This window comes from Balaenoptera physalus (genome assembly GCF_965194825.1).
Source record: "Balaenoptera physalus genome assembly, chromosome: 2".
NCBI lineage: Eukaryota > Metazoa > Chordata > Mammalia > Artiodactyla > Balaenopteridae > Balaenoptera > Balaenoptera physalus.
This window is the reverse complement of record NC_138883.1, coordinates 142,657,039-142,684,294: the sequence shown is the minus strand read 5'-3', so window position 1 is coordinate 142,684,294 and position 27,256 is coordinate 142,657,039. Positions and strand designations below refer to the sequence as shown.

Sequence of the window (27,256 nt, the reverse complement as noted above, 5' to 3'; positions counted from 1 at the left end):
TGAACTAAATTTTTGTTTCTCCCTAACAAAAATGCGTACAAACACTTGAAGGAGCAATTCTCATAGAAAAAAAAATAGATGAGAGACCAGATCCTTCACAACAAACCTCAGTTTTACTTAGGGTCAGTGGGAAATCTGATTTGATCATAATAGTTGCCAGGACCAAGTGCTGCAAAGAGTGTCCATCCATTTTGGCTCCTGACTTAGACCTCCCTAGTTGAGAATAAACCTGGAAGGAAGGAACTCTGAAATTAGGTAGTCTAGGCACAGGAAGCCTATGTGGGGTTGGGGATGAGGCCTCCTTGGCATTTGGAACATGACAGGGATGAAGATGTAAGACAGCATTGGGTGTGGAGGCCTGAGAAGCTCAGTGGAGGAAAGACAGGTTTTCTTGTCAGACTGCCTGGGGACTTGCATTCAAACTAGATGAGTAAGCACACCTGTACTGCTGCCCCCTCAACTCCTAATGCCTAAGAATGCTAAACAAAATATGAAAAATGGAAAAACAAGGGACTTCTCTGGTGGTCCAGTGGTTAAGACTCCGTGCTCCCAATGCAGGGGGCCTGGGTTTGATCCCTGGTTGGGGAACTGGATCCCACACGCATGCCGCAACTAAGACCTGGAGCAGCCAAAATAAATATATTTTTTTTAAAATGTAAAAGCATGGTCATACTCAAAACAAGAGGAAGTCTCCTTTGACTAAGAATGGAGAGACCAGCTACAGCCATGAACAGAAGACAAGGCCATGCAGCTCCAGAGAAATGGAGACCATTTAAGGACAGATCCTCAGAGTGGCCAGGAATCTCTTTGTTGTCATTCTAATTCTAGGCCGGAAGTAAACCTTTTGATTCCCAGCCCAGCAAAAGCCAAACTAAGCATACAAGTAAATTGTGAAGCCCCGTATAATCAGAGAGTTAGGGTAGTAATGTATTAACATTAATTTCCTGATGTTGATGGTTGTAGTTTGGTTTATACAGGAGAATTTCTTTGTCCAAATACTAAAGTACTTAGGGGTGATAGGCCATCAGGTCAGCAAGTTAATCTCAAATGGTTCAGGGGAAAAAGTTACTTATGCTGTACTTCCCACTTTTCCAAAAGTCTCTGACTATTTTAAAAAATTATTGAATAAAAAAAATCCACTATATTGGCTCAGATCAAACAGGTTATCTAGGGAGGCCAGACTCATAATCCAGATCCACTAGCCTCTTCAGACTTGATCTTTACTATGTCCAGCGTGGTTGGAGCTAACCTCAATTGTGGTCATTTTTGTCTGGTTAAAAAGGCCCAGCAGTGTGGCAAAAAGAGAGAGGGATTCTGGTCTTGTTGATCATTAACAAGTCTCACCTCTGAGAGCTTCATATTTCATCTCAGTAAAATGAGAACAATAATCCCTACCCTGCCTATCTCATCTGGTTATTATAAAGAACAGGTGAGGTAACACATGTGAAAAGGTTTTGTAAAAAACATCAAGCACCTCGTGACCACGAAGTGGCCTTTGACCTAACAACCTCCTCATCCCCACAGATGTACCCTTTTCAAGTGGGCTAATAGGCCTCGGCTGCTCAGCACCGACCAAAAAACCGATCACTTGGGGATCCCTTCACGCGGACACCTTGAGAAGGTCCGCCCCCTCACCCAGACCCCGCCTACCGCCGGGCTCCAAGGGTGGAGTTCCCAGGCCACTTCCCCAGGCGCCCGGAAGTTCCTGTCGCTTAGCAACCAAAGGAACCAGAGATGTGATGACGGTGAAACTGGGGGTGGGCTGCAAACCTCGGCAAGTTTCCGTTGCAACCCGGGGTTTGAGGGACCCGCAGTCCCCCACTGGCCCTATCATGTTGCTTCTGGGGACTCTCCTGTGCTCAGCAAGAGCTGCCAGTAAGCAGGTTGGCACTCCTTTCCTATGTATCTGTCAACCCATTCAACTTTCTTAATGAGGAAGCCTACCAATTTTTGAATACCTGTGTGTCAGGCACGTCACATAATCCAACCCTGATAATTACACAACCTATCTTACTGATAAGGAAGCCAGTCTCCGAGGGGTTGAGGCCCTCAACCTGAGGGATCTGTCCCAGGGGCACACAATTGGAACCCTGCCCTACTGAAGGGCAGGTATCCCCCCTCCCCCCATCGGTTCCCCACTGGGGAGGCTGGAGAAGGAGCAGCAGCAACTCAAACCTTTATCCAAATGTTTTATTTTGCATAATGACTTTTGAACTAGCGTTTATATATAAGCCCAAGTCCCTGAGGGGCCAGAGATCCCACCATGCAATCAGACCCAAGGCCTGAAGAAGGGCAGTGAATGCATTAGAAATGGCTGGCGCGCATCATCCCACAATCTGGGGCTCAGCTTAGTTGGCAGATCTTCAGAGTGAGAAAGGACACGTGTATTTGGTCTCTAATATCTGGGCTGAGTGAACCAGGAGGAAGCTCGGGAGGCACCGAAAGGCTGAAGTATGAATCTTCTCTGGCCTGGGCAAGGATGGAGTCTGTGCCACTGGATGGCTCCAAGTACTGCTCAGAGTGTCAGCCCCCGCTCCTTAAACAGCTGCTTTAGAGCGTCTTCCAGCTGTTGGTTTGTCCCCTGAAGCCCCTTCACCACCTGTGCTGCCCACTCGAAGTATTCCTGGACTCGGTGTTCGGACCATCCTGCATAAGAATGGACAGAAAACTGCTCATGTTGACGTCCAGGAAGGCACTGGATTTTGCCCACTTCCTGGAGGGCTTGGTGCAGGGCTGTGAGATGAGTTCCTGATGGAAGGATTTGTTCTGAATACTTCCCCTTTGCCCAGCTACTGCATTTCTAGTGTATGAAAGAAGATCAGAGTCTACTAAGATTAGTCTAGGGAATTAACAAGAACACCTGGGCTTTTTTTCAGTGGAACTGACCAAGCTGTGCCTTCAGAAGGTGGATACCCCTCCCCTTTCCCTCAGAGCAGGTAGAGGAGCATACCCTCTGGGGTGCAGCGATTCAGGTCCCTCAGATTGTACAGCTTGTCTGCCAGCTTCACCAGTTTAGCCCCAGGGCTGCTGTGGGGTGCCTGCTCCACCTGCAGCCGCTTTCTCTCCAGCTTGGGCAGAGTCTTGTCATCTGTTACCTCCTCCACCAGACGCCGCACTTGTGCCCCAAAGTGCAGCTCCACCTCATCCAGGGTGGTGTCTGTGTCCTCCACCGTGTCATGGAGCAGGGCTGCCTGGGGACAGGCTCGCACTCAGTCCTGTGACGCCTGCCAAGGGGAACCCAGAGCTGAATGGGGCCCCTGACCCGCACCCCAGCCTCCTAGCAGAGGAGGAAAGTTACCTGTAACACCACAATGTCAGAGATTCCTGCCTCGTGGGTCAGGATGCGAGCCACACCTGACGGGGCAAAGCAGGAAGTCAGACAGGAGGGAGTCCCAGGGCGGCGTGTTGTGGGTTTTGTAGAGCCAGATGTGGCCCCTCACTAGCTGGGTGACCTTGGGCAAGTCCTTTACTCTTTTTTGGATGTTCACTGTACAAAGGGAACAGTCATGCCTACCGCCCCAGGTTGTGGTGAGTCACGAACAGTGCCTGGCACAAAGCCTGGTACGGACTAGGTGCTCGATGAGGTGCACGCCCTCCGCGTTCCCTTCCCGGTCCCCACCCCCTAGATGCTACAGCCGTTGCTCCCCCGGCGGCGCGCCCACCGATAGGGTGATTGATGTAGGGGGTCCCTTCGGGGTCCTTCCGCCGCTGCCATTGGTGCTTGCGAGCCGCGAAGTCAGCAGCCTCCAACAGCTGGGCCGCCTCGGAGCCCATCGCGTGAGTGGGGCGGGCGACTTCGATCCCAGAAGCCCGGGGAGCGTGGACCGAGCGTCCACAGCGCCCCCTAGCGCCGCGGAGGCCCGGGGATTGTGGAGTCTGGCCCAGAAGAGTTTCTCTGGGGCTGATGTGAGGGCACTGGGTGTGGGAAGCTGCCCTCAATATCGCAGCCCCTGGTTAAGTGGGCTTTGCTGAGGGTGCAAGAAGAATATGGCCTGGCTCTGGGAACCCACATCCTGGGGGAAGGAGGAAAACAGACAAGACATAAGCCAGCAGCCTCTCAGTGTGTCCAGGGCAGGAAGGCACAGGGGACTGGCAACTTGGAGGAAGGGCAATTCACCTAGCCTCTGGACCAGAGACAGCCTCTCCCAGGAGGGCCCTCTCCCGCCGTGACAAAACAATTTTCAAGCTGTCAATGCTCTGAAAATTCTCAAAGTGCTCTAAAAATAGTTCTTGAGCTTCCCTGGTGGCCGCAGTGGTTAAGAATCTTCCTGCCAATGCAGGGGACATGGGTTCGAGCCCTGGTCCAGGAAGATCCCACATGCCGCGGAGCAACTAAGCCCATGTGCCACAACCACTGAGCCTGCACTCTAGAGTCTGCGAGCCACAACTACTGAGCCCGCGTGCTACAAGTACTGAGCCTGCACGCCTAGAGCCCGTGCTCCGGAACAAGAGAAGCCACCGCAATGAGAAGCCCATGCACCGCAACAAAGAGTAGCCCCCGCTAGCCGCAAATAAAGAAAGCCTGCGCGCAGCAACGAAGATCCAACGCAGCCAAAAATAAAATAAAATAAATAAATTTATAAAAATTGTTCTCCCTGCAAGAATGGCCCGGTTGCTATGGGCATGGGAGCCTCACCTTTGGGCCCAGAAGACCCTAGTGCTTAACCTTCTGGAAATTGGAGCCTGCACTGGGAGCCCTCCCTAACTGTTTCAGACTTAGGCTCCCAGGCAGCAGTGTTGTTTCTGCAGGAACTGTCTTCTTTGCTGTCAGGCGCTGGGAACAAAGTCTGCATTTCTTTCTTGTGCCGTGAGGGTTCCTGCTTCAGTCCCCAGGCACTGCTGTGGGCCCCTTATGACTGGTGTCACTGCTGTTCTGGGAGCATGACGTTGTTAGGCCTCAGTAGACACTGGAACAACACAACACTGCTGGCTGGTGGCCTCTGGCCTTCTCGAGAAATTCCCTGTCTCAGCAGACAGCATCTATGAAGTATGAGGTTTGGTAAGAGAGACCTGGAGACCCTGTAAGAGCTTTTCTTGTGAAATGGGGTTGGCTGGTTGCTAAGTATACTCCAGTCAGATTGGTAGCTCTTATACTTTGGTTGGTAGCTGGGGTCAATGAGGGCGCAGGGGAAAAGTTAATGAGAGCACTCACCCTTGCTTTTCAGCTAGTCTTGGTGGTTGCCATGATGCAGAAGTTAGAGAGGGAAGCTCCAAACGCTGGAACTGAGGTCTCTGGGGCCTGAAGTGGAACAATCAGAATTCCCATGGCTTCCATGGCAGCCTGAAAGTTGAGAGTGTATAGAGAGAAACATATTTGGTTCTTAATGCTTGTCTGTTCTTCAGGCTAGTGGCTCAACTTCTCTCTCATTCCTCATTCGGTCTTCTAGCCTTCTGAGCCTTCTCCCCTTCAGCTCAGAGAACCTTAGGCAGCTTGGAGCTACAATCCTCCCATTTTCCAATAGAAGATAGAAACTCAGTCACTTTCATTTCTCTCTAGAGGTCTGTGACAGAGAAGCTTCAGGTTTGTATTAATGGTGCTTTGGGGCTTTGATTTTATTTCCTTACTGCCTGCAGCCATGGCTTAGAAATAGAGATGTTGGGATTTCTAGGACCAGGGCTGAGGTGGAGGTGACCTCTCATGGGCTTCCAGAGGAGGCCAGGCCCTTTGCTGACAGGCCTGTCTGTGGGGCTACTGCTGCTCTTCAGCTGGATGACGCTTGCCCAGCCGACCTCTCTCTCAGGTACAGCACTCTCCTCTGCGCAGCACCCCCCTCCAGTACCCTACTCTTTTAGCAGGGTATAGGCTACTCTGGGGAGCTTGTGGGGAGGAAGGAAGCCTGCCCTTCTGATAATGGTTGATCCCTTTTATTCTCCAAAAGGGGTGGAGTGGGGTGTGGGTAGATCATTCCTGCCTGTCTCCAGCCCTCTTGCCCCTCCCTTCAGCTTTGGCGCACCATCCCCACTTGTGCCAGACCGCCTGGGATGCTGATGGCCATCGCTACCCCGGTTTCTTCTGTCCTCGGCTCTCTGATACCCCGGAGGAAGCCTACTGCTGCCACCTGCAGGCTGCAGGGGGCTCCTGCTGCACTCGGTCTGAATTTGAGGCCTTGTACCAGATCAATCTCTCTGCCCTTCCGCCTTCTCCCGTCTTCAGGTGAGAACTCCAGCCCCAGAGCCACTGGCACATTGACAGGGTGTTCCAGTACCTGAGGCTCTGTTCCTAATTTCTGGGGTGGGAGGCTTGTAGCTTACAGACCAGTGGAGGGACAGATCTCAAACATAAAATCACGTAAATACATGATTACAAACAAATCTGTGAAGGAAAAGTTCAGGGGTGTTGTAGGTGTTGTGTGGTGGGTGGGGTGGGACGGGTGTCAATACTGAGAGGATCTTGTATTCTGGATTACACGTTATTATAGTCGGGGTTTTCAATCCTGAATCTGTCCACGGATGGCTTCAGGGTACCTGTGAGCTCCCTGAATTTGTATTTTCAAATTCTACACTTTTCTGGGTAGGGAGTTCTGGGCTTTCTCCAGACTCTCAGGGGCTCTAACCCACAGGCTGCAGCAACAAGAGCGCGGCTTGGGCCAGCATCCTGATATTCTACCCTCTCCCATAGGGGCCCGGGCCCGCTTCTAGCACGGGGCCTTTACAGCCTGCTGCTCGTGGCCCTGATGACTGCAGACCTCGTGCATTTCTGCCGCGGTCGGGGCCGGGGCCGAGATCTGGGCCGGGACCTGGGCCGGGACCGGGCCTGAGCAGCCACGAGCGCCCCCCTCGGTCCTCCGCCGCGCGCCCCCTGTCGGTCTCGGCGGGAACAGACTAAGCGCGCCTGGGGCTTCTCTGCGCCTGCGGACCCGGGCCGAGCGCCCTGCCCCTCTTCCCGGCGTGCTCTCGCCTTGGCCACGCCCCTTCTCTGCCACCGCCTCTGACGCAAGACTGGGGCGGGGCAGCCGACGGCGGATTCCCGAGCCTAGACGCACCACTCTCCAGAGACTACGCCTGCGCGCGCCCGGGACGTCCGCTGCGCAATGACCGTGAGTGGTCCAGGGACCCCCGAGCCCCGGCCCGCCAACCCCGGAGTGCGTACCCATCCCCCTGCGCCCTCACCGCTTCGCACCTGCACTGACCATTCTCGGGCCTCCTCCTCCCTCAACCTTGGCCCTCCATGGGACTCACCCGCGACCCCAGGCTCCTCTGCCCCTAGCTCCCCGGCTCACCCTGAGCCCACCTCGGACGTTTCCACCCCTTCCCTCCTCAGGCCAGCTCAGTGGAACAGTTGCGGAAGGATGGCAACGAGCTGTTCAAATGCGGGGACTACGAAGGCGCCTTGACGGCCTACACCCAAGCCCTGGGTCTGGGCGCAACGCCCCAGGACCAGGCCATTCTGCACCGGAACCGGGCCGCCTGCCACCTCAAGCTGGTGAGCGAGCCGGCTGCTCTTCCCTTGGCCTGCCCGGACCCCTGTTTGCCCACCTCGCTGTTGCTTGGGCTCCGACTGGACGTTCGCCTTTTCAGGCCACCCACACTTGTTACACGTCTTTTGGGTCTCTAGGTGGTGGGGGAACCTCGTGACTAAGGAAAACAACTTTGTTGCCCAGTTGTGCCCGAAAAAGGAGATAACCAGCCTCTGAGGCCTGTTCTTTCTCTTACAGGAAGATTACGACAAAGCAGAAACCGAGGCATCCAAAGGTAGGGGAATGTGGCCCTTGTGTGGAGCTGTGGGACTTCTGGGGTGGGCAAGGATTCCGGGACCACTGCACCGTCACTTTCTCCTCCTCCTTTTCACCCCTGAAATACATCTGCCTTTCTTCTTTCCCACTTCCTGGGGCATTTCCTTTTCCGCAGCTACCCTCACCTTTTCTGAGGCTGAAGTACTGAGCCCCACATCCGTCCCCCCACCTTCCTCTGCCCCTCGAGATCTTTCCCTGCTGCTCTTGCCTGGAGATGGTGGCCTCATGGGTGCTGACAGAGCTCCTGTTTGTGCTCAGCCATTGAAAAGGACGGTGGGGATGTCAAAGCACTTTACCGGCGGAGCCAAGCCTTAGAGAAGCTAGGCCGCCTCGACCAGGCCGTCCTTGACCTGCAGAGATGTGTGAGCCTGGAGCCCAAGAACAAAGTTTTCCAGGAGGCCCTGCGGAACATCGCGGGCCAGATTCAGGAGAAGGTGTGTGAGTAGTTGAGAGAGCGAGGCATTGACCAGTGGTAGAGGGGCACTGGTAAATGGATCTGGATCAAAGGTGTAAACACAGTTCTCTGGAAGGGGGATGCTGATGGCAAATGACCTTATAGAATGATGCTCAGTCTTGCCAGTGGTTACGTAAAAGGAAATTAAAAGAACAGTAAGGTGCTGTTTTTTTTGGTGGTCTTTTGGCAAACATTTAAAGTTTGTACACATTGCTAGAAGGAGGGAGACACACTTAAGGGGTGAGGTTGCGGGAGGACGTGGGCTCATTCATGACTGCTGGAGGGGATGTATGTAAATTGGCACAGCTCCTTTGGAGAGTCCTTTAGCATATCTCTTAAAATTTTAAATGAGCATGTCCTATGATTCAGTATGTTTACTTATTGCTGTCTTCCCTAGAGAAGCCTTGCCCGTGTATACAAGCAGGTGTGTGTATGTTTGTTTCAGCCTTGTTTGTAGTAATGAAAAATTGGAACTTGCCTAAATGCCCAGCAGTAGGGAATGGCTAAATAAACTAAGCGACATCCTTACTACAGACTCCTACGTTGTAGTTACTAAGAATAGGCAGATCAACACATATGGACGTGGAAAGCTGACACTTGTAAGTGAAAAAAAAGCAAAATATATAATAACGTATAGTATGATACCGTTTATGTTAAAATGATCCCCCCCCCAAATGCACTCAAGATAATACCATGTTTTTTCCACGGGTACAGTTGGGTATGTAAACACAAAGAAAAATATTTTAAAAGACGTGCATCAAAATGATGACAGTATGACTGCTAGGGAAAGGAATAGGATTGAGAGAGCTTTTCAAAAAAGATTTTGCTTCTTCTGGTTGTTTTTTTAAATAGACATTGTGTGATACACATATTTAAAAATTAATTTAGGAGAAAATAATCTAAAGATTGTCATGAACTATTATCAAGCTTGAATTAGCCAGATAATTTGGTGTTAAAATGCCGACCCAGTGGAAGCAAGTAATATAATGGCAAACACCTTATCAAAAGGTTGAGACCTGGGAAAGGTCTCAGTGTTAGCACTCTCAGTGTCAGCTCTGTCTGATCAGCTGGGGCTGCTTAGAACCCTGTGTTGAGAAGGATTAGGAAGCAGGTCGCCTGGGCCTAGGAGAAGAACGTGTTGTGACATGAACCACGTCTGCCATGGCTGCAGGAGGGGAAGCGGGGAGCGGCGCACACATGCTAGGCATGTGCTGCTATCCACGCCCAGGACCCTAGGGAGGGAGAGGGCCTAGGATGAGCTTGGTCATTCACATTATTTTTAAAAAAACATCAAAAAGAGAATCCTTGACTTAAAAGGCGTGTCAGCAGCTACCTCATGACTTGCTGGCTCCCTTGCAGGAGGTATAAATGCTGGTTCAGTGCCACGGGCCGCGCACCAGGCTGCCCAACGTACATGGTCCCCTGGGAGTGGGTTGCCTCGTGGCTAACAGGACGCCACCCCTTCTGAATGGCCCTGCCTTCAGCATCAGCGCTGCCCCCTGCTGCCCAAGTGGGAAATAGCTCAGAGAAGAAAACAGCTGCGGGGAGTTTGGGAGAAGCTGCCAGGCAAGTCTCTTCCTGCCCAAGGTAGCTTGGTGCGAAGCCTAAGCCCAGGCATTCTTCTGTGCCTCCCAGGGTCAAGAGCCAGGCCCTGGGAGGAGCCGGAGAGAACAAAGAGGGAATGTGTTGTCTCCGGTCAAGAGAGGCAGTTCCTCCCGTGCTTTGCTGATTTGTCGTAGGTGAGATACATGTCTTCGACGGATGCCAAAGTGGAGCAGATGTTTCAGATATTATTGGACCCACAAGAAAAAGGCACTGAGAAAAAGCAAAAGGTATGGAACTGTGTGAGTGGGAGCTGAACTCCCCCAGTGCTGCCCATCCCTCCCTGTGTGCTGATGTTGGCCCTGGGAGCCCCTGCTGGCCTGGCCTGCTGCACGTCGCTCCTTAGATCGGGCAGCTGGGCTCAAAGAGCCTGGGTGGGAGCTCAGAGGGCCTGGGGCCTAAGTGTGAGCCAGGGAGAGGGAACCAGTGTTCCGAAGCACCTTGTTGGTGCTTAGGTCCTGTGCTTGGAGTTGGGTGTACAGAGGTGACTGAGGCACTGTTTCTGCCCTTCAGGCTTTGCCAGGAACTCAGGACTCCATTTATTCTAACTGTCAATGCCAAGAGCAAGCTCTTTTCTCTACTTACAGAAGAGGAAGCTGAAGTTCACAGAGGTTAAGTTTATGGCTAAGGTCACTCAGCTGCTAAGTGGAAGCAGTGAGGTCCAGAGCTCAGGGCGTCTACTCGCCCTGCCCTGTGCCATGTACAGTGTTCACGTTATGTGCACTTCCTTTGACGCAGGCGTCTCAGAACCTGGTGGTGCTGGCCCGGGAGGATGCTGGAGCTGAGAAGATCTTCCGGAGCAACGGGGTTCAGCTTTTGCAGCGCCTGCTGGACACGGGAGAGCCAGACCTGATGCTGGCGGCCCTGCGCACACTAGTCGGCATTTGCTCTGAACACCAATCACGGGTGGGTGGGTGGGGCGAAGGGTCTAGTTACTGCCTCAGTCAGTCTGTCTGTCCATCCACTCTTCCACCTCTCATAAGACAAGATATAAGGAGATACGTAACGAGAGGCAAAATTAAAATGACACAAGAAGACCAACATGATTTGGGACAAAGTGCAGCCAGGAAAGAGCAAAAGCAGCCCACTGACACCCTGAGCACTTTTTTTTTTTTTTCATCTATTTTATTTTTGGCTGTGTTGGGTCTTTGTTGCTGTGCGCGGGCTTTCTCTAGGTGCGGCGAGCGAGGGCTACGCTTCGTTGCGGTGCGCGGGCTTCTCATTGCAGTGGCTTCTCTTGTTGCGTAGCACGGGCTCTAGGCGCGCGGGCTTCGGTAGTTGTGGCTCGTGGGCTCCAGAGCACAGGCTCAGTAGTTGTGGCGCATGGGCTTAACTGCTCCGCGGCATGTGGGATCTTCCCGGACCAGGGAACTCTCCTGCAGCTGATCACAGAGACACCTGGTCATTGATCCCTTCATTGTCCGTGTGGTAAAAGCAAGCTGCATGCGAAGAACAGGGCACCTGTCCTTCCCTCACCATCAAGCTGGCATTTCCCTTGGACAGGAGTCCTCACAGTGCTTGATGTGGTCAGTGATGTGACCCGCAGCATCTTTACCATCGAGACCAGATATGTAGGGCAGGACCCTGAGATGGTTCTCAGTGTAGACTGTGGGTGTCCTGCACAGACAGTTCAGCAGGAACATCCCTGCCCCAGGCCAGTGTCACAAAGTCCATGCTCTGGCTCTTGCCCGAACTGACTGGACCTAGGGAACAGGGACTTGACCCTTGGTTGCTTTTAGAGGAGCCCACAGTTCCTAGATCAGGGGTGGAAATGTGAAACATTCTATGAACACTTCAGGCCAAGATCGGGCTCTATTTCTGGGTCTCCCAGGAGTAGGAACGGTAAAGCCACGTGAATTCCGCCTGCCTCCTCTAGCCTTCCTGCCCATCCCTGTTGTGAATGGGGATGGACCCAAGTAGACCTTCGGGGTTTTTCCAGCTCAGAAATGGGGGCAGAGGCCTTATGGTTCGTTCCATGTATGTCCACATCCCCAGGATGTAGACAGAACCTCAGGGTTGGTATCAGGGAGGAATGAGGTGTCCCTGGGCCGGGTATTCAGGTAGCTTTGTCCAGGCTTATGTTTCTCCTTCCTGGGGAGACACGAACCAAAGCAGCTGCCGTCAGAGCCACAGTATTCCTTGTCTTCTCTGATTGGAGCCGAGGAGAGAGAGAGTGGGGGAGTCCCCTGGAATGTTTCTTTAGGAAGCCCTTCCAACAAGATAATCCTGGCATTGCCCTGGCCTCACCCTCAGCAGGCCCACTTTGCTTTCACGGGGAGCTGCGCTTGAAACCACATGTTTTCCCCCCTCTGGCCACCCTCTCTGACCCCCAGTTAGGGATCTCCATGGCTGCCCTTCACCAACTGGAAGCTCTGCCCACTTCTCTCCCACCCAGACAGTGGCAACCCTGAGCGTGCTGGGAACTCGGAGGGTGGTCTCCATCCTGGGCGTGGAAAACCAGGCCGTGTCCCTGGCTGCCTGCCACCTGTTGCAGGTTATGTTTGATGCCCTCAAGGAAGGCGTCAAGAAGGGCTTCCGTGGCAAAGAAGGCGCCATCATCGTGGGTGAGTGGAAGCAAGTCTGTGTCCTGTGGGTGTGGCTCTCGTGGAGAAGGGGCTGAGCCAGCCAGGCCAGCTGCAGCCGCAGGTGGTTCAGGAATACGGCTTGTTGACAGTATTTTACTCGAGGTTCTAAGTAGCCAGGGCGCCTCTGGGGTAGGCTGGAAACCAGCGCTCAGGCTGCAGGTCCCCTCTCCCTACCAGGGAAGTTGGGGCTAGGCCACTGTAGAGCCCACTAATGTCTTCTTGTTGCTAGATCCCGCCCGGGAGCTGAAGGTCCTCATCAGTAACCTCTTGGAGCTACTGACTGAGGTGGGGGTCTCGGGCCAAGGCCGAGACAGTGCCCTGACCCTCCTGATTAAAGTGGTGCCCCGGAAGTCTCCTAAGGACCCCAACAACAGCCTCACCCTCTGGGTTATCGACCAAGGTAGGTGACAGAGTCTTAAAAAGAGAGAGAAAGGGAATTCCCTGGTGGTCCAGCGGTTAGGACTCTGCGCTTTCACTGCCGAGGGCCTGCGTTCGATCCCTGCTCGGGGAACTAAGATCCTGCAAGCCGTTGTGGTGTGGCATATAAGTAAATAAATGAATAGGTAGATAGATAAATAGATAAATAAATACAGAGAGACAGAGAAAGATCAAGTGTGTGTTGCATCTTGCTTGGGTAGCTGGGCCTGCTCGTCTCCAGGAGGAATTGCACCCAGCGTGTGTCTGTACTGAAGTGCATGCGGCCTGCGCTGTACCCTTAGGGAACACTGGACCCTTCAGCCGCGTTCGTGTGCACGTGCACGCGCATCGAGCAGGCCCACGAGCAGGTTAACAGGGAGGCCGGGTCAGCTTTCTGTATCTGAAGTGTTTTCAATGAGTGTGTGTTACTTCTATATACAGGGAAAAAATTCTTCAAGTTTAATATATAAGTTCACACTTCTCTTTTCCCTTAAAAGATAAATTAGGAAAGGTTGGCAAAGTCCCAGCCTGAGTACATCTGTTGGGTACTCATCTTTTCTTGTTATCCCAATTATCCTATGAGGCGTGGATGTTGTTTTCCCTTCAGTTTTACAGATGAGGAACCTCCAAACCCGACAGCATTCACCCCCATGGGCAGGGCCTGCATGCAGACCTTACTTCTGAGGTCCTTCCCTGACCCCACGCCTGCCCCCAGCCCACCAGCTTCTGTGAGCCTGTCTGCACTCTGACCTCGTGCAAGAGTGGTCCTGCCTTTGCATGCATCTCCCAGGAAACCTCTTCCCTTTGCTTATAGGGGTTGGAACTCATGTTCTGCTGTCTAAATAGGGTGTCTTTTCAGGTCTGAAAAAGATTCTGGAGGTGGGGGGCTCCGTGCAGGACCCTCCCGGGGAGCTCACGGTGACAGCAAACAGCCGCATGAGCGCCTCCATTCTCCTCAGCAAGCTCTTCGATGACCTGAAGTGTGATGCCGAGAGGGAGAATTTCCACCGACTCTGTGAAAACTACATCAAGTAAGGGAAGCCTCCTATTGCCAGGGTTCCCGTGAGAGTTCTGACTCTTTGGGGAGGGACAGCAGTGAAAGGTTTCTCACAAGGAGAGCAGCCTTGGGGAGGACTAGCGGGGGCCAGACAGGGTGGTCCCAAGGGCCACATCTTGTTCCAGAGTGACCTCCCCAGGGACATTCTTTCTCAAATCACTTCTCTAGTGCAACAAATGTCCTCAAGCACATAGTGTTCACTGAGCCCTTACTGTGTGTCCGTTCTGACACAGCAGTGCAGTATGACAGTCCTTACCCTTAAGGAGCTCACAGCTAGGAGAAAACAAGTCAGGAAATAAGCAGCACAAGTTCAGATTTTAGTGAGTACAGGGAAGGAGGCAAACAGGGTGGTGTGAGTGAGAGTGATCTACATTAGGTAGTGTGTCATCAGGGGAGGCTCGAATGAAAGCCTCGATAAAGAACGCCAATGACTGCCATCCAGAGGATGTCCTAGTCTTCCCATTGGCAACTTCTCTTTTCTTCTTCTTTTTTTTGGCTGCACCACGTGGCTTATAAAATCTTAGTTCCCCGACCAGGGAACAAACCCGGGCCCCCGGCAGTGAAAGCCCAGAATCCTAACCACTGGACCACCAGGGAATTCCGGCAGCTTTTCTTGCTGTTGCTGCTCAAGTAGTGCAGATGCCCGGCCAGTAGAGGGGAAGGGAGGGAAGGAGAGTCCCTTTATGCTGGCTTTGATGTGATAGCTGCCACCCTGTACTCCTCAGGAGCTGGTTTGAGGGCCAAGGGCTGGCTGGGAAGCTGCGGGCCCTCCAGACGGTGTCCTGCCTCCTGCAGGGCCCATGTGACGCCGGCAACCGGGCCCTAGAGCTGAATGGCGTCATGGAGAGTGTGATCGCTCTGTGTGCCTCAGAGCAGGAGGAGGAGCAGCTGGTGGCCGTGGAGGCCCTGATCCACGCGGCCGGCAAGGCCAAGCGGGCCTCGTTTATCACAGCCAATGGTGTCTCACTGCTGAAGGACCTGTACAGGCGTGGCGAGAAGGACAGCATCCGCATCCGGGCGCTGGTGGTGAGACGGGCAGGCCTGGGCTGGGCAAGCAGGCAGCCAGGCAGGGGCCCTGGGCTGGCTGGTGTCTCAGGGTGCAATCCCAGCACACGCTGGGTGACAGTATGAGACGTGCAGGGCCTTGTCGAGGCCGGAGGCAGGGGCCCTGGCTCCTGCTACCACAGGTCTCATGGTCAGGTCAGGGAGATGAGCCTCGTACACAGAGGACACCTGAGAATGCAGGGCGGCTGGGCTGCCCCCTGCGGGCAGTGGGAGCGGCTCCAGGAGGAGACGATGGAGGACACGCTGGGCAGGCGGGTCAGAGGGCTGTGTGGACAGGCTAGGCCGGCAGGCGGCCCCAGGAGCGGGTGGTGTGGGGACTGCCTGGCCTCCCTGAGCCTGTTGCAGCCCTGCACCTTGAGGACGCTGGTCCTCCTCCTTGGAGCACTTAGTCCTGGGTTTCTCCATTCCGTGAGGATCCTGGCCTGGCCTAAGGTACCCGTTTTCTCCCCACACGGATCTTAGCTCCATCTGTAAAGAGCTTCCTTGTATGATATGGAAAGGAACAGCAAATCCCGGTGCAGATCGGGAGGGGTTGGGGCCCAGGCCAGCATGGTGGTCAATATGTCAGTCTCTACCAGATGCCATGTCACGTTGCTACCCCAGTAGGTGATTTTGCTGCCCGGTGTTCCAGGTGGTAACCTGGTGGCGGTGTGCATGGCCTCCAGAGAGCCTGGCAGAGTGCCCGGGGGGGAGCCCACGCCACCTGTGGAGGAGCCCTGCTCTGCCTCCGTCCCTCAGCCAACAGCTGGTTCTCGCTTCTTCCACCAGGGACTCTGTAAGCTCGGCTCGGCCGGAGGGACCGACTTTAGCATGAAGCAGTTTGCTGAAGGCTCCACGCTCAAACTGGCCAAGCAGTGTCGAAAGTGAGTCATTTAGCACTGTTGTGGCTCCCGACCTGTCAGCCAGACCTCAAAAGAGGAGGGTGGGGCCTCCTCACTGCCCTGTCCTCCCCCAGGCAGACCCTCCTGCGCTGCCACGTGAACTACTTCCGTCTGTGGCGGGGATGCCCCAGCCCCTGGCTTTTCCCCCTTGGTCCTGATGTGCCCCTCCTGTCCCCCCACCTTTCTGATGGTCATCCGTGCCCTGCATGCCCCCAGGTGGCTGTGCAATGACCAGATCGATGCGGGCACTCGGCGCTGGGCGGTGGAGGGTCTGGCCTACCTTACCTTCGATGCCGACGTGAAGGAGGAGTTTGTGGAGGATGAGGCTGCGCTGAAGGCTCTGTTCCAGCTCAGCAAGGTAGCTGCATGGGCTCCTGCAGTCGTCCGGGGACACTGTCTAGGATTAGAGCCTATGGGGCTTTCTTGGCAGGTCTTGGCCAATGGCTTTTGTGATCCCAGGGAGGGGGGGCTGGTAGCCCGAGTGGCCGCTCTGTGTGGCCTGGGCATACTGGCCTGCACCAGCAGGGTCGAAAAGGACGATCTCTTTGGAGCAGTTGGGGTGGTCAAGTGTGTGAGCTCCCAAAGTCTGGGGCCACCCTGGGGCCTGGGCGGTTCCCAGATTCATCCTGGTGCCCGCGTGGTCCAGTTGAGGGTAGAACTGGGAGCCTGGGCAGCGCTTATCCCGGTGCTGCTCTTTCCCCTGGGATGGCCACTGATGGCCCCTCTGTTCCTGGCAGTCCGAGGAGAGGTCGGTGCTCTTTGCGGTGGCCTCGGCGCTGGTGAACTGCACCAATAGCTACGACTACGAGGAGCCGGACCCCAAGATGGTGGAGCTGGCCAAGTATGCCAAGCAGCACGTGCCCGAGCAGCACCCCAAGGTGAGGGGGCTGCTAGGAGGGGTTTGGGGGCCTCCGTGTCATTGGGGCCAGTTGACCCGAGACATCCACAGCAGATGAGCCTTCTGTTTAAGCGGGTTTCTTTCCCTTTGTTTTCATGTTCATCAATTTGTGCCGTGAGGAGGGTTCCCCTTTCCCTGCCTAATCAGCCGAGGCCCCTGTGCTCAGCTGCCTCCTCCCCCAGGACAAACCGAGTTTCGTGCGGGCTCGGGTTAAGAAGCTGCTGGCGGCTGGTGTGGTGTCGGCCATGACGTGCATGGTGAAGACCGAGAGCCCTGTGCTGACCAGTTCCTGCAGGGAGCTGCTCTCCAGGTGAGCCTGCCCCAGCTACACCGGACCTGCTGCAGCCCGTCAGCCTCCAGGCTGCTGATGGAACTACAGCGGGAGCAGGTACCGGTGCCGTGGGCCCCTCGGAGCAGGGGGCCACCCGCATGGCACCCTTCCTTCGCTGAGCCCAGGAGTGGAGGGTCTGCCTGCCAGAGCCCGGGCCCGCCCGTCCAGCACAGCCTTCTCCCCACAGGGTCTTCCTGGCTTTGGTGGAGGAGTCCGAGGACCGCGGCACCGTGGTTGCTCAGGGAGGGGGCAAGGTAAGCGGGCTTACAGACTCCTTCCCGATGGCGTATAAAACATCACTGAGTGGCTGCTACACCAGAGATCAGTGTTGGGTGTGGGACGGAGAAGTATTATTAGCGACCAGCAGGAATGTCTTCCTGCTGAGTGAGAGATGCTGGGGGGCGGTGGCGGGGGCTCTTCAGAGCCCCGGACTTTGTGCCTATTAGGGTCCTGAGCTCTTCTCCTTTCCCTTGTGTCATTGACCTCCATGGCTCTGGTGCCGGGCACAATCCACGTCTATTCCTTAATATTTGTTTCGGGAAGTGTTTGGGTAGCTTACTGGGAGGCCTCAGAGAGATGAGAGGGGTGGGAGTGGGAGTATCATTGTCAAGCCTGGGGAGAGAATGGGGGGGAAAGGTGAGGGCAGCACAGTCAGGGCCTCAGAGCCTCGCGCTTTGGGCCTTATGTTCCCGGGCACATCTTGGACACTGATGGGCTTGTCCCTACAGGCTCTGCTCCCGCTGGCCCTGGAAGGCACTGACGTGGGGCAGATGAAGGCAGCCCAGGCTCTTGCCAAGCTCACTATCACCTCCAACCCAGAGATGACCTTTCCTGGCGAGCGGGTGCGTGTCTTTCTGCCCCAGCGCTGGCCTGTCCTCCACCCCCTCACGGGGCCCTGATGGCCTTTGACCCGGGCTGCGGCTCCTCCTTGGGGAAGTGTCAGCTTTGCTGAGCCCTGGGGGTGGGAAGGGCAGCCTTCTTTTGGGGGCTGGACTCCCTCCCATCTGCAGGGCCGGTGGAGTTGGGGGAGCAGGGGTGCGTAGCCCTGACAGGTGGGTGCATATCGCAGATCTACGAGGTGGTCCGGCCCCTGGTCTCCCTCCTGCACCTCAACTGCTCCGGCCTGCAGAACTTTGAGGCGCTCATGGCTCTAACGAACCTGGCGGGGATCAGCGAGAGGCTCCGGTAAGGTCCCTTGGGATGTGGGGCCTGGGCAGGGCATCATGGTTTGGACCATCCCCGGGAAAGCGCTTTACAGCATGGAAAGCACTCCCCAGTCACTCACTTATTTGCTCCTCACGGTGACTCCTCTGCATCTTACAGCGGAAGAGACAGGCCGAGAGGCGTGACTTGTGCAGTGTCCCGTGAGATAGCAAGGGACTGGGCAATGACAGCGCAGGCCCTGGAGTCAGGCTGCCTGGGTTCAAATCCTGGGTTCACTGTTTATTAGTGTATAATCTCACAAGTAACTTAACTCCTCTGTGCCTCAGTTTCCCCCTCTGTGAAATGGGATGGCTACAGTACCTAGCTCGTGGAGGAGCAGCGAGGAGGATTAAATGAGAAAATACATATAAAAGCATTTACTACATAGGTGCCTGGCTCCTGGCAATGTGCCCAAGCAGTACAGATGAGCTATTACTGCTGATTGTGTCCTTGGGCCACTCAGTCTCAGTCTCCTCTTCTGCAAAATAGTAATGATAATCACACCTGCACCTTCACCGTAGGGCTGTGGCGAGGATTAAGTAAGATAGTCCGAGTGCTGGGTCAGGGTGAGGGCTCGAATGTTAGGTGTTAGCATCGCCATCATCACCACCCGGGTCTCCTAACTCCTACTTTAGAGCATTTCCCAAGGTCCTATGCTATCTCCTAGGCCCGGTTAGAAGGCTGGAAACCACTGCCTGGTGGTTTCATCCCCGGTGCAGGGGTTCTTTGGATATTGCCCAGGGAAATCCTTGGCCCCGGGTTTGATTGTGTGGGGAAGCGGGGGTGGGGGTGATGGATGCCAACGCTCTGATGATGCCGACCCTCCACCCTTGGACCCACAGGCAGAAGATCCTGAAGGAGAGGGCTGTGCCCATGATTGAGGGCTACATGTTTGAGGAGCATGAGATGATCCGCCGGGCAGCCACCGAGTGCATGTGTAACTTGGCCATGAGCAAGGAGGTGAGGGTTGGTCCAGGAGGCGGTCATGGCAGGCAGGCACGCAGAAGTACCTGTCCCTGGCTGGACTTTGCCCCAGCTGACCTGGTGCACTCCCCGCTTCCGGCCACAGGTGCAGGATCTCTTTGAAGCCACGGGCAGTGACCGGCTGAAGCTGCTGGTGCTGTACAGTGGAGAGGACGACGAGCTGCTACGGCGGGCGGCTGCCGGGGGCCTGGCCGTGCTCACCTCCACGCGGCCCTCGCTCTGCAGCCGCATCCCCCAGGTGGTCAGTGCCCCTTCTTGGTGAGGCAGGGGAGGTGGGCCAGGAACCCCCAGCCAGGGTGTGTGAGTGAGTGCCCTGCCAGGGTTCCCTGCTGCTCGGTGGTCACGCTGCTCTGTTTCCTGCAGACCACACACTGGCTGGAGATCCTGCAGGCCCTGCTTCTGAGCCCCAACCAGGAGCTACAGCACCGGGGCGCTGTGGTGGTGTTGAACATGGTGGAGGCCTCGAGCGAGATTGCCAGCACCTTGATGGAGAGTGAGATGCTGGAGATCCTGTCAGTGCTGGCTAAGGGCAAGGAGAGCCCCGTCACGAGGGCTGCTGCCGCTTGTCTGGGGAAAGCAGTGGAATATGGGCTTATCAGACCCAGCCAGGATGGAAAGTGAGGACCTGCCTCTCACACACGCTACCTATCACAGCACAGAGAGCGAGGGCAGACGTGGCTTTGGCTGGTGGGTGCTGGGGTGTCTCCTGCCCAGCTGCCCTTTGATGTCCTCTGTTCTGAGTCAGGGGACACGTTCACAGCCCTGCTCTGCCATTACTGCCTTTAGCCTCACGCAGCAGGGAACTTTTCCTGTACTACTTAGACAGCTGGGAATGGGGAAGGCGCGTCCTAACTCAGCCTGTGGACTCCCTGCACTGGGAAGGACCCAGCAAGCAGCCTCACCAGCTGTGAGCCTCACCTGAGCCTGCTGGCAGGACCACCCCTGATCCTCTAATAAAAGTGTGTGGAACTCAAAATATGTGCCCAGTCAGTGGGCAGGGAGGGCTGGCTGTGGGCCAGAGTGTGGAGCAGGAGCTGGGCATGGCTGAGCCTATGTGGGCAGCTTTTCAGCAGCACAGCCACCTCTGCGGAAGGAATCCAATGAATTCCCACCCCAGGGCCCGCTGAATTGCCTCTTAATCCTTGTAGAGGGCCAAAGGGTAAACGTAAGTGAATCAATAAAGTATCCTTTTGCATGGAAACACATGCGTTAGGCTTTTCAATACTTCCGCCTTTATTGATTGATTTATGGCTGCTTTTGGGTCTTCCTTGCTGTGTAGGCTTTCTCTAGTTGCAGTGAAGGGGGGCTAACGGGGGCTACTCTTTGTTGCAGTGTGTGGGCTTCTCATTGCGTTGGCTTTTCTTGTGGCGGAGCACAGGCTCCAGGCACGTGGGCTCAGTAGTTGTGGCTTGGGGGCTCTAGAGCGCAGGCTCAGTAGTTGTGGCGCACGGGCTTAGTTGCTCCACCGCATGTGGGATTTTCCTGGACCGGGGCTTGAACTCGTGTCCCCTGCATTGGCAGGTGGAGTCTTAACCACTGCGCCACCAGGGAAGCCCACTTCTGCCTTTGTATTGAGAGTTTTCAGTGACCTCCAGTCAGGCAGAGCTCGGGATCTGGGGGTGGGAAAGCCCTGAGGGAAGCTTCAGTAGCTGAGCGGGGTTGGAGCTAAGCTTGGACCGCTGCGCGCATCCCCACCTGCCTGGGCGGGTGGTCCCTGAGAGCCTACTTCCGCTCTCTGCAGAGCGGACTAAGCCCAGCTTGACTCTCATTGGCTTAACGGAGGTAAGTGACAGATCCCGAGCCAATGGAAGGTAAAAGCTGCCCAGCACCCGCCTAATTCGGGTGCTGCTTCTAGGGCCTTAGACCCGCGCGTGTCCAGTAGCGAGCTGCCGCCATCCCAGACTGAGGACTGACAGGCGGCGCCCGTCACTGGGGTCGCTTGTCGCCAACCCCTCAGTTCTTTCTCATCGTCCCCCAAGTGCTTCTAATACTGACTCCGCGGCCCCGCGCGTGCCTGCGGAGGACGGGACCATCTGGCCCAACGAGCCCACGCCCACCGAAGGTTTCGCCCACTCCCCGCCGGAGGCCGCAGCGGCCTAGCGTAGGCCTTGGGACCTGTTTGATCGAGCTAGGACTGGACAGGCCGCGGCGGAGATCGCCCGAACCGAGGTGAGCTTGGCCCAAGGCTGTCCTCCCCGCGCGGTGACGTCACCACTCTCTCCGGTGATTGGCCCCGGGGAGGCGGCGGCAGCCAATGGGCGCCTCGCTCAGGGCGCGGCTCTTCAAACCTTTCCTTCCTGCGGCTGCCAGCCAGGTCTTGGGCTGTCAGGAGCCTCGTTCCTGGGTGGCCGCCCTGCGCCCCGGCCTTTCCTCCTCCCTCAAGACTGCCCATTGGAAGGAGCTGCCTGAGGGGGTGGAGGGCACAGGGTCAAAATCAAGGTCAGAGGCCTCCTAGGACTGGGATTTGACCCGGAAGGGGCAGGAGCCCAGGCCCGGGTCAAGGAGAGACCCAGGACCTGACTTCACAGGCTTGAAAATGCCAGGGAAATTCTGATCAAGCCGAACATGCTGTACGGAAAAAGTGGCCTTACCGTGCCACTCGACTGTGCATCTGTCTCCCCATTTATGCGTGAGCTCCTTGGAAGTAGACAGCGGTCCTCAATGACTTAGAGTAAGGGATCAATAAATGCATGTGGAACGAATAAGTGGCTAGATAAGGTCCAGTTGAAATTGTGTTTATATAGGTCCCTGAAAATCCAGTGGTCATTTTTATCAGTTCTAAGTACTGGACTTAATAAGCTGATACCATGTGCTTACCATGGTAGGTGCCAACACTTGAACCCTTTATTTGCATCTGTTCCAAACAATTCTACAAGGTAGGTACAAACATCACCTCCCCTACTCCCCAGCTTTGTGAAACTGAAGAAATTGAATTGGATTGAGAGAGCTTAAGTAAATTGGCTGAGGACACAGGCACTGCTAGCTGCAGAGGCAAACATGTGAACCCTGGAACTGGTCCTAACCCGTACAGGGCATTGTTTCTCAAATGCTCTGCCTTCCACTGGTGGGAAGAGCACTGTATGTGGAAATTATGGGCCTTGAGTTCAGCCTTCTGCCCCTCTCGGTCCTAAGCTATGTGATTGTGTAAGGGTTACTTTCTCTGGGAGTCTCTGCTGTCAAATGGGGGCAATTCTAGTTCCCAAGATTACATGGGATAATGTGCCTGGCATTGGGAATTTGGAGGGGGAGGGACTCAGATCCTAGTCCAACGCCTAAGAGAGAAGCCATTTAAATACCTCGTGCCCACTTTGTGGGACAGCAAACTTGTTTGAATCAAAAGGGAAGGCAGGGAAAGTGCCCCACTCTAGACAGCTCAGAATCTTCCTAAATCTGGCAGGACTTAGCCAAGGCTCCCGCTCAGCGAATGTTGGAGGAATGCACATCGTCTGCCTCTGTGGTTAGGAGGATGGCATTTCCCCCATTTTACAGGTGAGGCAGCTTCAGTGTACCGCAAGGCATCTGGAAGAATCTCTTCGAGTTCTAGCCTTAACCCTCCGTCCCGCCGGCCGCCCCAGCCAGGTCGCAGCCAGCAGAGGGCGCTGCCGGGCATGGCCGAGGAGCGTCGCGGGGCCTGGTTCGGCTTCGGTTTCTGCGGCTTCGGGCAGGCGCTGGGCTCGGGGCGCGGGCGCCAGGTACACAGCCCCGAGCCTCTGAGGGCGCCGGGTGCGGGCCTCGATGTCTGCCGCGTGAGCGCGAGCTGGAGCTACACCGCCTTCGTGACCCGTGAGCGCCCCCCTTCCGGCGCCATCCCGACCCCAGCCCTGGGTGCGTGTCCCGCCCCCTCCCCAGCCAGCTCTCCGCCTCCCGCAGGTGGAGGAGGCCAGGTGGAGCTGTCTGGCTTCGCCGTCGGAGCGGTGGGCGGCTGCAGGGACGCGTGGGCGTCGGAGGAGCTCCTGGTGGTGCTGCGGGCGGGGCCGGGACCCGGGGCCGGGACGGAGCTGCAGGCCTGGGCGCCCGGTTCGGCGCTGCGCGGGGAGCCCCTCTGGGCCCAGGCCGTGCCGGAGGCCGAGCGGGAAGACGGACCGGGCGGAGATGAGACCCAGGCTGGGCCGCTGCCGCTGCTGCCCTGCGCTCGCGCCTACGTGAGCCCGCGGCCGCCCTTCTACCGGCCTCTGGCCCCGACACTGCGGGCGCGCCGGCTGGAGCTGGGCGCTGAGCACGCGTTGCTGCTGGACGCGGCGGGCCAGGTGTTCTCCTGGGGCGGGGGCAGGTGAGGTGGGCCGGCTGGGCTTTTGCGGCGATGACGGGGGGTGGGGGTGGGGTGGGGTGCGGGTAAATGTGGCTCGGAGTGGGAGGTGAGCATACAGGGGGCAGGAAAGAGTGATTGGGGAGGGAAGGGGAGGGAGACTCATTGGTGTGACTGTAGTTGACTAGGGTCTCCTTTGCTCAGGCACGGACAGCTGGGCCACGGGATTCTGGAGGCAGAGCCGGAGCCGAGGCTGCTGCAGGCGCTGCAGGGCCTAACCATGGCTGAGGTGGCCGCAGGTGGCTGGCACTCTCTGTGTGTGAGTGGTGAGTGACCTAGTGCTTTTCCAAAACCAGCTCAAGGTCTCGTAGGCTCCAAACCTTCCTCCTTCTCTCGCAGATTGATGGGTGCCCTAGCCGGGCCTCCTCCCAGGCTCCTCCCACATCAGCCAGCCCAGTCATTCATGACTCCCTAATGCCTCTCAGATTCAGCCCCTCTGCCGCCACCATCACCCATTCGCACCCGGACTGTTACAGTTGTTTCCTGTCTTCTGTTACTGGTCTCACTACCCCTCCCCTCCGTCTGCCTCCAGCCAGGGCTGTCTTTCTAAAATACTCCCCAAGGGAGAATGAAGGGGTGAGGGGCAACCGAGCTAAGGAGAAAAAAAAAAGAAGGCAGCAGTTGCCCGGGTGGCCGTGATGTGTGGCACACAGTGGACACTTGGATGCCCACTGGGAGGATGATGATGGTGAGTGTGAGCTCTGGTGGTGCCATGGCTGGTGACCCAGGACCAGAATGAGGAGTTTCACTTGAGATTGTGTTCACCACTCTGGCAGGAGATCCAGGTGCAGCTGATTTCTAGGCTGTTGGGTGCGGCTGGGAACGAATGATCTTTGCAAGGATCTGCATTTGGGGCTCTGGCCGCCACTTATATCGTTACCGACCAGGTCCTGATGCTCAGCAAGCCAGACGCTGAGATGCCAAGGTTTACAGCCAAGAAACAGTTTGTTCACAAGGCAGCCAAGAGAGGAAATGGGAGAATAATAAGTCTCAGATCTGCCTCCCTGAAGGGAGTTGGGGTATTTATGGGATAAGCAGGGTGGTCTTAGGTGTGGGGAAAGGTGATTGGAGGTAGGGAAGAAGGGGAGGTAATCAGTGTTCTGAGCAGGCATATCTGGGTCACATGCTTCTGCATATTCAAAATGGAGGCGCTTTGGGAACTCCCTGGCGGTCCAGTGGTTAGGACTCAGCGCTTTCACTTCAGGGGCCCTGGTTCAGTCCCTGGTTGGGGAACTAAGATCCCACAAGCCGCGCAGTGTGGCCAAAAAAAAAAAAAAAGTGGAGGCGCTTAGCATGATCTGAGGGTGGAGTTTTCCAGCCCTCTGACATCAAGAGGCCATCCACTGGACATCTGCACAGGCCCAGTTTTAGGGTCAGTGGCCCCAACTAGTCCCCAGCTGGCTTTCATTGGGCAGGAGCTGACTCCAAGTTCCTGTGAAACAACTGAGTTGCATGAAGCTGGGAAGGTATGCGATTAAAGAGAAAAATAACGAAAGTGAACTTAATCAATGAAGGCACTTAACAAGCAAAGGGGTTTTAACAGGCTGTTACCTCATCTGTTGTTCTGTAAGAGAAGTTCAGGAATTTCTATTAGTTATCAGCTTCTGTTAACTCTATGGGGCATGGTTTCACCAGGGGTCTTTAAAAACTACCTATGCCTGTACTGTCCCGTCCATATTCACATGTAATGGGCCTGGGTCAGCAGTCAGGCTTGAGAACGACTGGGCTGGAGGGAAGAGAAGAGAGGGCTGGAAGGTGAGCCCAATGGGAAGTCTCGCACTAAGGTCCAAAAGGCATTTGAGGCCTTGGTGTTGCGTGGTTGGAGCACGGATGCTTCAGACTGGACCTCCCAGGTTCAAATCATCACCCTGCCCCTTGTGATCTTGGGCAGAGGACCTAACCTCTCTGTGCCTCAAGTTTTCTCTTGAATAAAATGGGGATATTGTGCTTAGAACAGTGGCACAGAATAAGCACTTGATGAAAATTAGCCACTGCTGTTAGTGAATTTTTAGCATAGGGCTGTTGCTCCAATCAACCAACTCCAGTGCTGTGAGAGCTTCCAGAGGCCTTCGGGGGAGGGGGAGGGTGCAATGGGTAAAGGGGGTTGGCTGGATGGTGATGGATGAAAACTAACCTCTTGGTGATAAGCACACTGTAGTGCATACAGAAGTCAAAATATAATGCTGTACACATGAAACTTATATAATGTTGTAAACCAATACCACCTCAGTTAAAACAAGTTTTGTTTTTTTTTTTTTAAAAGGTTCTTGTTGTCTAGGAAAGAGCTGATGGTGGTTGAGATTAAGATGAGCAGGGCAGAGGTGGGGGAAGGTGGAAGGTTTTTTGTTTTGTTTTTTTTTTTTAGCAGAATTATTTATTTATTTATTTATTTATTTTTGGCTGTGTTGGGTCTTCATTTCCGTGCAAGGGCTTTCTCCAGTTGCGGCAAGTGGGGGCCACTCTTCATCGCGGTGCGCGGGCCCCCTCACCATCGCGGCCTCTCCTGTTGCGGAGCACAGGCTCCAGATGCGCAGGCTCAGTAATTGTGGCTCACGGGCCCAGCCGCTCCGTGGCATGCGGGATCCTCCCAGACCAGGGCTCGAACCCGTGCTCCCTGCATTAGCAGGCAGACCCTCAACCACTGCGCCACCAGGGAAGCCCAAAACAAGTTTTTTAAAAGGCCTTCAGCAGGACCGGTGGCAGGTAGGGCTGACGAAAGGGGCCTGGGCTCAGTGGATGTGAAAAAAAGACCACTGGGGAACTTCCAGGGCCACATTTCCAAACTCATGCGGGGTGAGTGAGGGGTGCAATTTAACAACAAAAGGAAAAAGTGAAAGTGGAGAGGAAGAGCCAGCAAGAGACTTCCTTTAAGAATAGGGTGACCTGAAGGCACTTAAGGGGGAAGGGGCCCTGTTGAGACAAGGAAGCTCCTGGGGCCTGAGGGAAGCACTTTGCCTGGAGTGCTGACTTGGGCAGGGCAGGCAGGAGTTGTCTCTAGGGAGCTAGTGGGGTGTAGTGGAGTCTAGATGGATGCACATGCTTAGGAGGTGGAGGGGGCGATCACAGTCTGTTAATGGGGCCCCTTTATCTCTCTTTCAGAGGCTGGGGATATTTATATCTGGGGCTGGAATGAATCAGGGCAGCTGGCCCTGCCCACCAAGAGCGTGGCAGAGGATGGAAAGACAACCTCAGAAGGTGAGAGTCAATTCTTTTTTTTTGATATATTTTATTGAAGTATAGTTGATTTATGTTGTGTTAATTTCTGCTGTATGGCAAAATGATTCAGTTATACATATATATATATATATTCTTTTCCATTATGGTTTATCACAGCATATTGAATACAGTTCCCTGTGCTACACAGTAGGATCTTGTTGTTTATCCAGTCTATATATAATAGTTGACATCTGCTAATCCCAAACTCCCAATCCATCCCTCCCCCACCCCTCTCCTCCTTGGCAACCACAAGTCTGTTGGTGAGGGTCAATTCTTGATTTCCACACGTTTTTGTCATTCCTGACTCCTGGCCATATTGTTGGCCTGAGAGCTACAGTGCTCAAAAGGGTATGTGACATCCTTGGGACCCCAGGACACAATGAAGGACTCTGAGCCCCTTATGAGAGGGAGCACGGCAAGGCTGATGCCAGTGTCAGCACTGCATGCCCCACAAACCTGTCAACTCCAGCACTTCCCAGGGAATGTGGGGTTGGGAGCGATGGCTTTGGAGCTAGAGCAAGTGT

At 55.1% G+C, this 27,256-nt stretch overlaps 3 protein-coding genes across 18 annotated transcripts in view; 2 read left to right on the top strand and 1 right to left on the bottom strand.

The window, feature by feature from the left end:
- Nucleotides 1-2,172: 2,172 nt before the first annotated feature.
- On the bottom strand, nucleotides 2,173-3,838 carry HDDC3 (HD domain containing 3). Its single transcript, XM_082448904.1, has 4 exons — nucleotides 3,663-3,838; nucleotides 3,299-3,354; nucleotides 2,951-3,191; nucleotides 2,173-2,646 (listed from the first exon to the last, which is right to left on the bottom strand). The coding sequence occupies exons 1-4, from the start codon at nucleotides 3,772-3,774 to the stop codon at nucleotides 2,516-2,518; spliced, it is 540 nt and encodes a 179-aa protein (XP_082305030.1). The 5' UTR covers nucleotides 3,775-3,838; the 3' UTR covers nucleotides 2,173-2,515.
- Nucleotides 3,839-6,899: 3,061 nt separating this feature from the next.
- UNC45A (unc-45 myosin chaperone A) lies at nucleotides 6,900-20,434 on the top strand. Of its 4 annotated transcripts, none has more exons than XM_082448610.1 (20): nucleotides 6,900-7,037; nucleotides 7,262-7,423; nucleotides 7,656-7,692; nucleotides 7,992-8,167; nucleotides 9,927-10,019; nucleotides 10,528-10,695; nucleotides 12,185-12,353; nucleotides 12,604-12,774; nucleotides 13,651-13,822; nucleotides 14,574-14,874; nucleotides 15,682-15,776; nucleotides 16,011-16,152; nucleotides 16,532-16,672; nucleotides 16,875-17,002; nucleotides 17,211-17,277; nucleotides 17,752-17,865; nucleotides 18,093-18,208; nucleotides 19,069-19,186; nucleotides 19,296-19,451; nucleotides 19,574-20,434. In XM_082448610.1, exons 1-20 carry the CDS (start codon nucleotides 7,032-7,034, stop codon nucleotides 19,829-19,831), a joined length of 2,790 nt encoding a protein of 929 aa, XP_082304736.1. In that variant the 5' UTR covers nucleotides 6,900-7,031; the 3' UTR covers nucleotides 19,832-20,434. The 4 variants fall into 4 exon arrangements, with proteins under 4 accessions (XP_082304736.1, XP_082304735.1, XP_082304734.1 ...); XM_082448609.1 differs by having other exon boundaries at nucleotides 6,937-7,082; nucleotides 19,296-19,448; XM_082448608.1 differs by having other exon boundaries at nucleotides 6,939-7,082.
- A 110-nt stretch (nucleotides 20,435-20,544) lies between these two features.
- Nucleotides 20,545-27,256, top strand: part of RCCD1 (RCC1 domain containing 1) — a 34,389-nt gene continuing 27,677 nt past the window's right edge. For 12 of the 13 annotated variants that reach the window (XM_082448795.1, XM_082448787.1, XM_082448786.1 and 9 more), the window contains exons 1-4: nucleotides 20,545-21,379; nucleotides 22,700-23,480; nucleotides 23,661-23,782; nucleotides 26,616-26,711. In XM_082448795.1, the coding sequence (XP_082304921.1) occupies nucleotides 22,819-23,480; nucleotides 23,661-23,782; nucleotides 26,616-26,711 (880 nt within the window). In that variant the 5' untranslated portion in view covers nucleotides 20,545-21,379; nucleotides 22,700-22,818. The remainder of the gene's footprint in view (nucleotides 21,380-22,699; nucleotides 23,481-23,660; nucleotides 23,783-26,615; nucleotides 26,712-27,256) is intronic. The other variant, XM_082448789.1, reaches the window with a different exon arrangement.

What these genes read in the sequence shown, in the direction of transcription:
- HDDC3 (XM_082448904.1), bottom strand. Translation starts at nt 3,774, where the DNA reads ATGGGCTCCGAGGCGGCCCAGCTGTTGGAGGCTGCTGACTTCGCGGCT. An exon ending in CTGACATTGTGGTGTTACAG is followed by an intron (nt 3,192 to 3,298) that starts GTAACTTTCCTC and finishes GCCTGTCCCCAG; the next exon opens with GCAGCCCTGCTCCATGACAC. An exon ending in GAATCGCTGCACCCCAGAGG is followed by an intron (nt 2,647 to 2,950) that starts GTATGCTCCTCT and finishes ATTCTTATGCAG; the next exon opens with GATGGTCCGAACACCGAGTC.
- UNC45A (XM_082448608.1), top strand. Translation starts at nt 7,032, where the DNA reads ATGACCGTGAGTGGTCCAGGGACCCCCGAGCCCCGGCCCGCCAACCCC. An exon ending in AGAAACCGAGGCATCCAAAG is followed by an intron (nt 7,693 to 7,991) that starts GTAGGGGAATGT and finishes GTTTGTGCTCAG; the next exon opens with CCATTGAAAAGGACGGTGGG. An exon ending in CTCTGTTCCAGCTCAGCAAG is followed by an intron (nt 16,153 to 16,531) that starts GTAGCTGCATGG and finishes TGTTCCTGGCAG; the next exon opens with TCCGAGGAGAGGTCGGTGCT.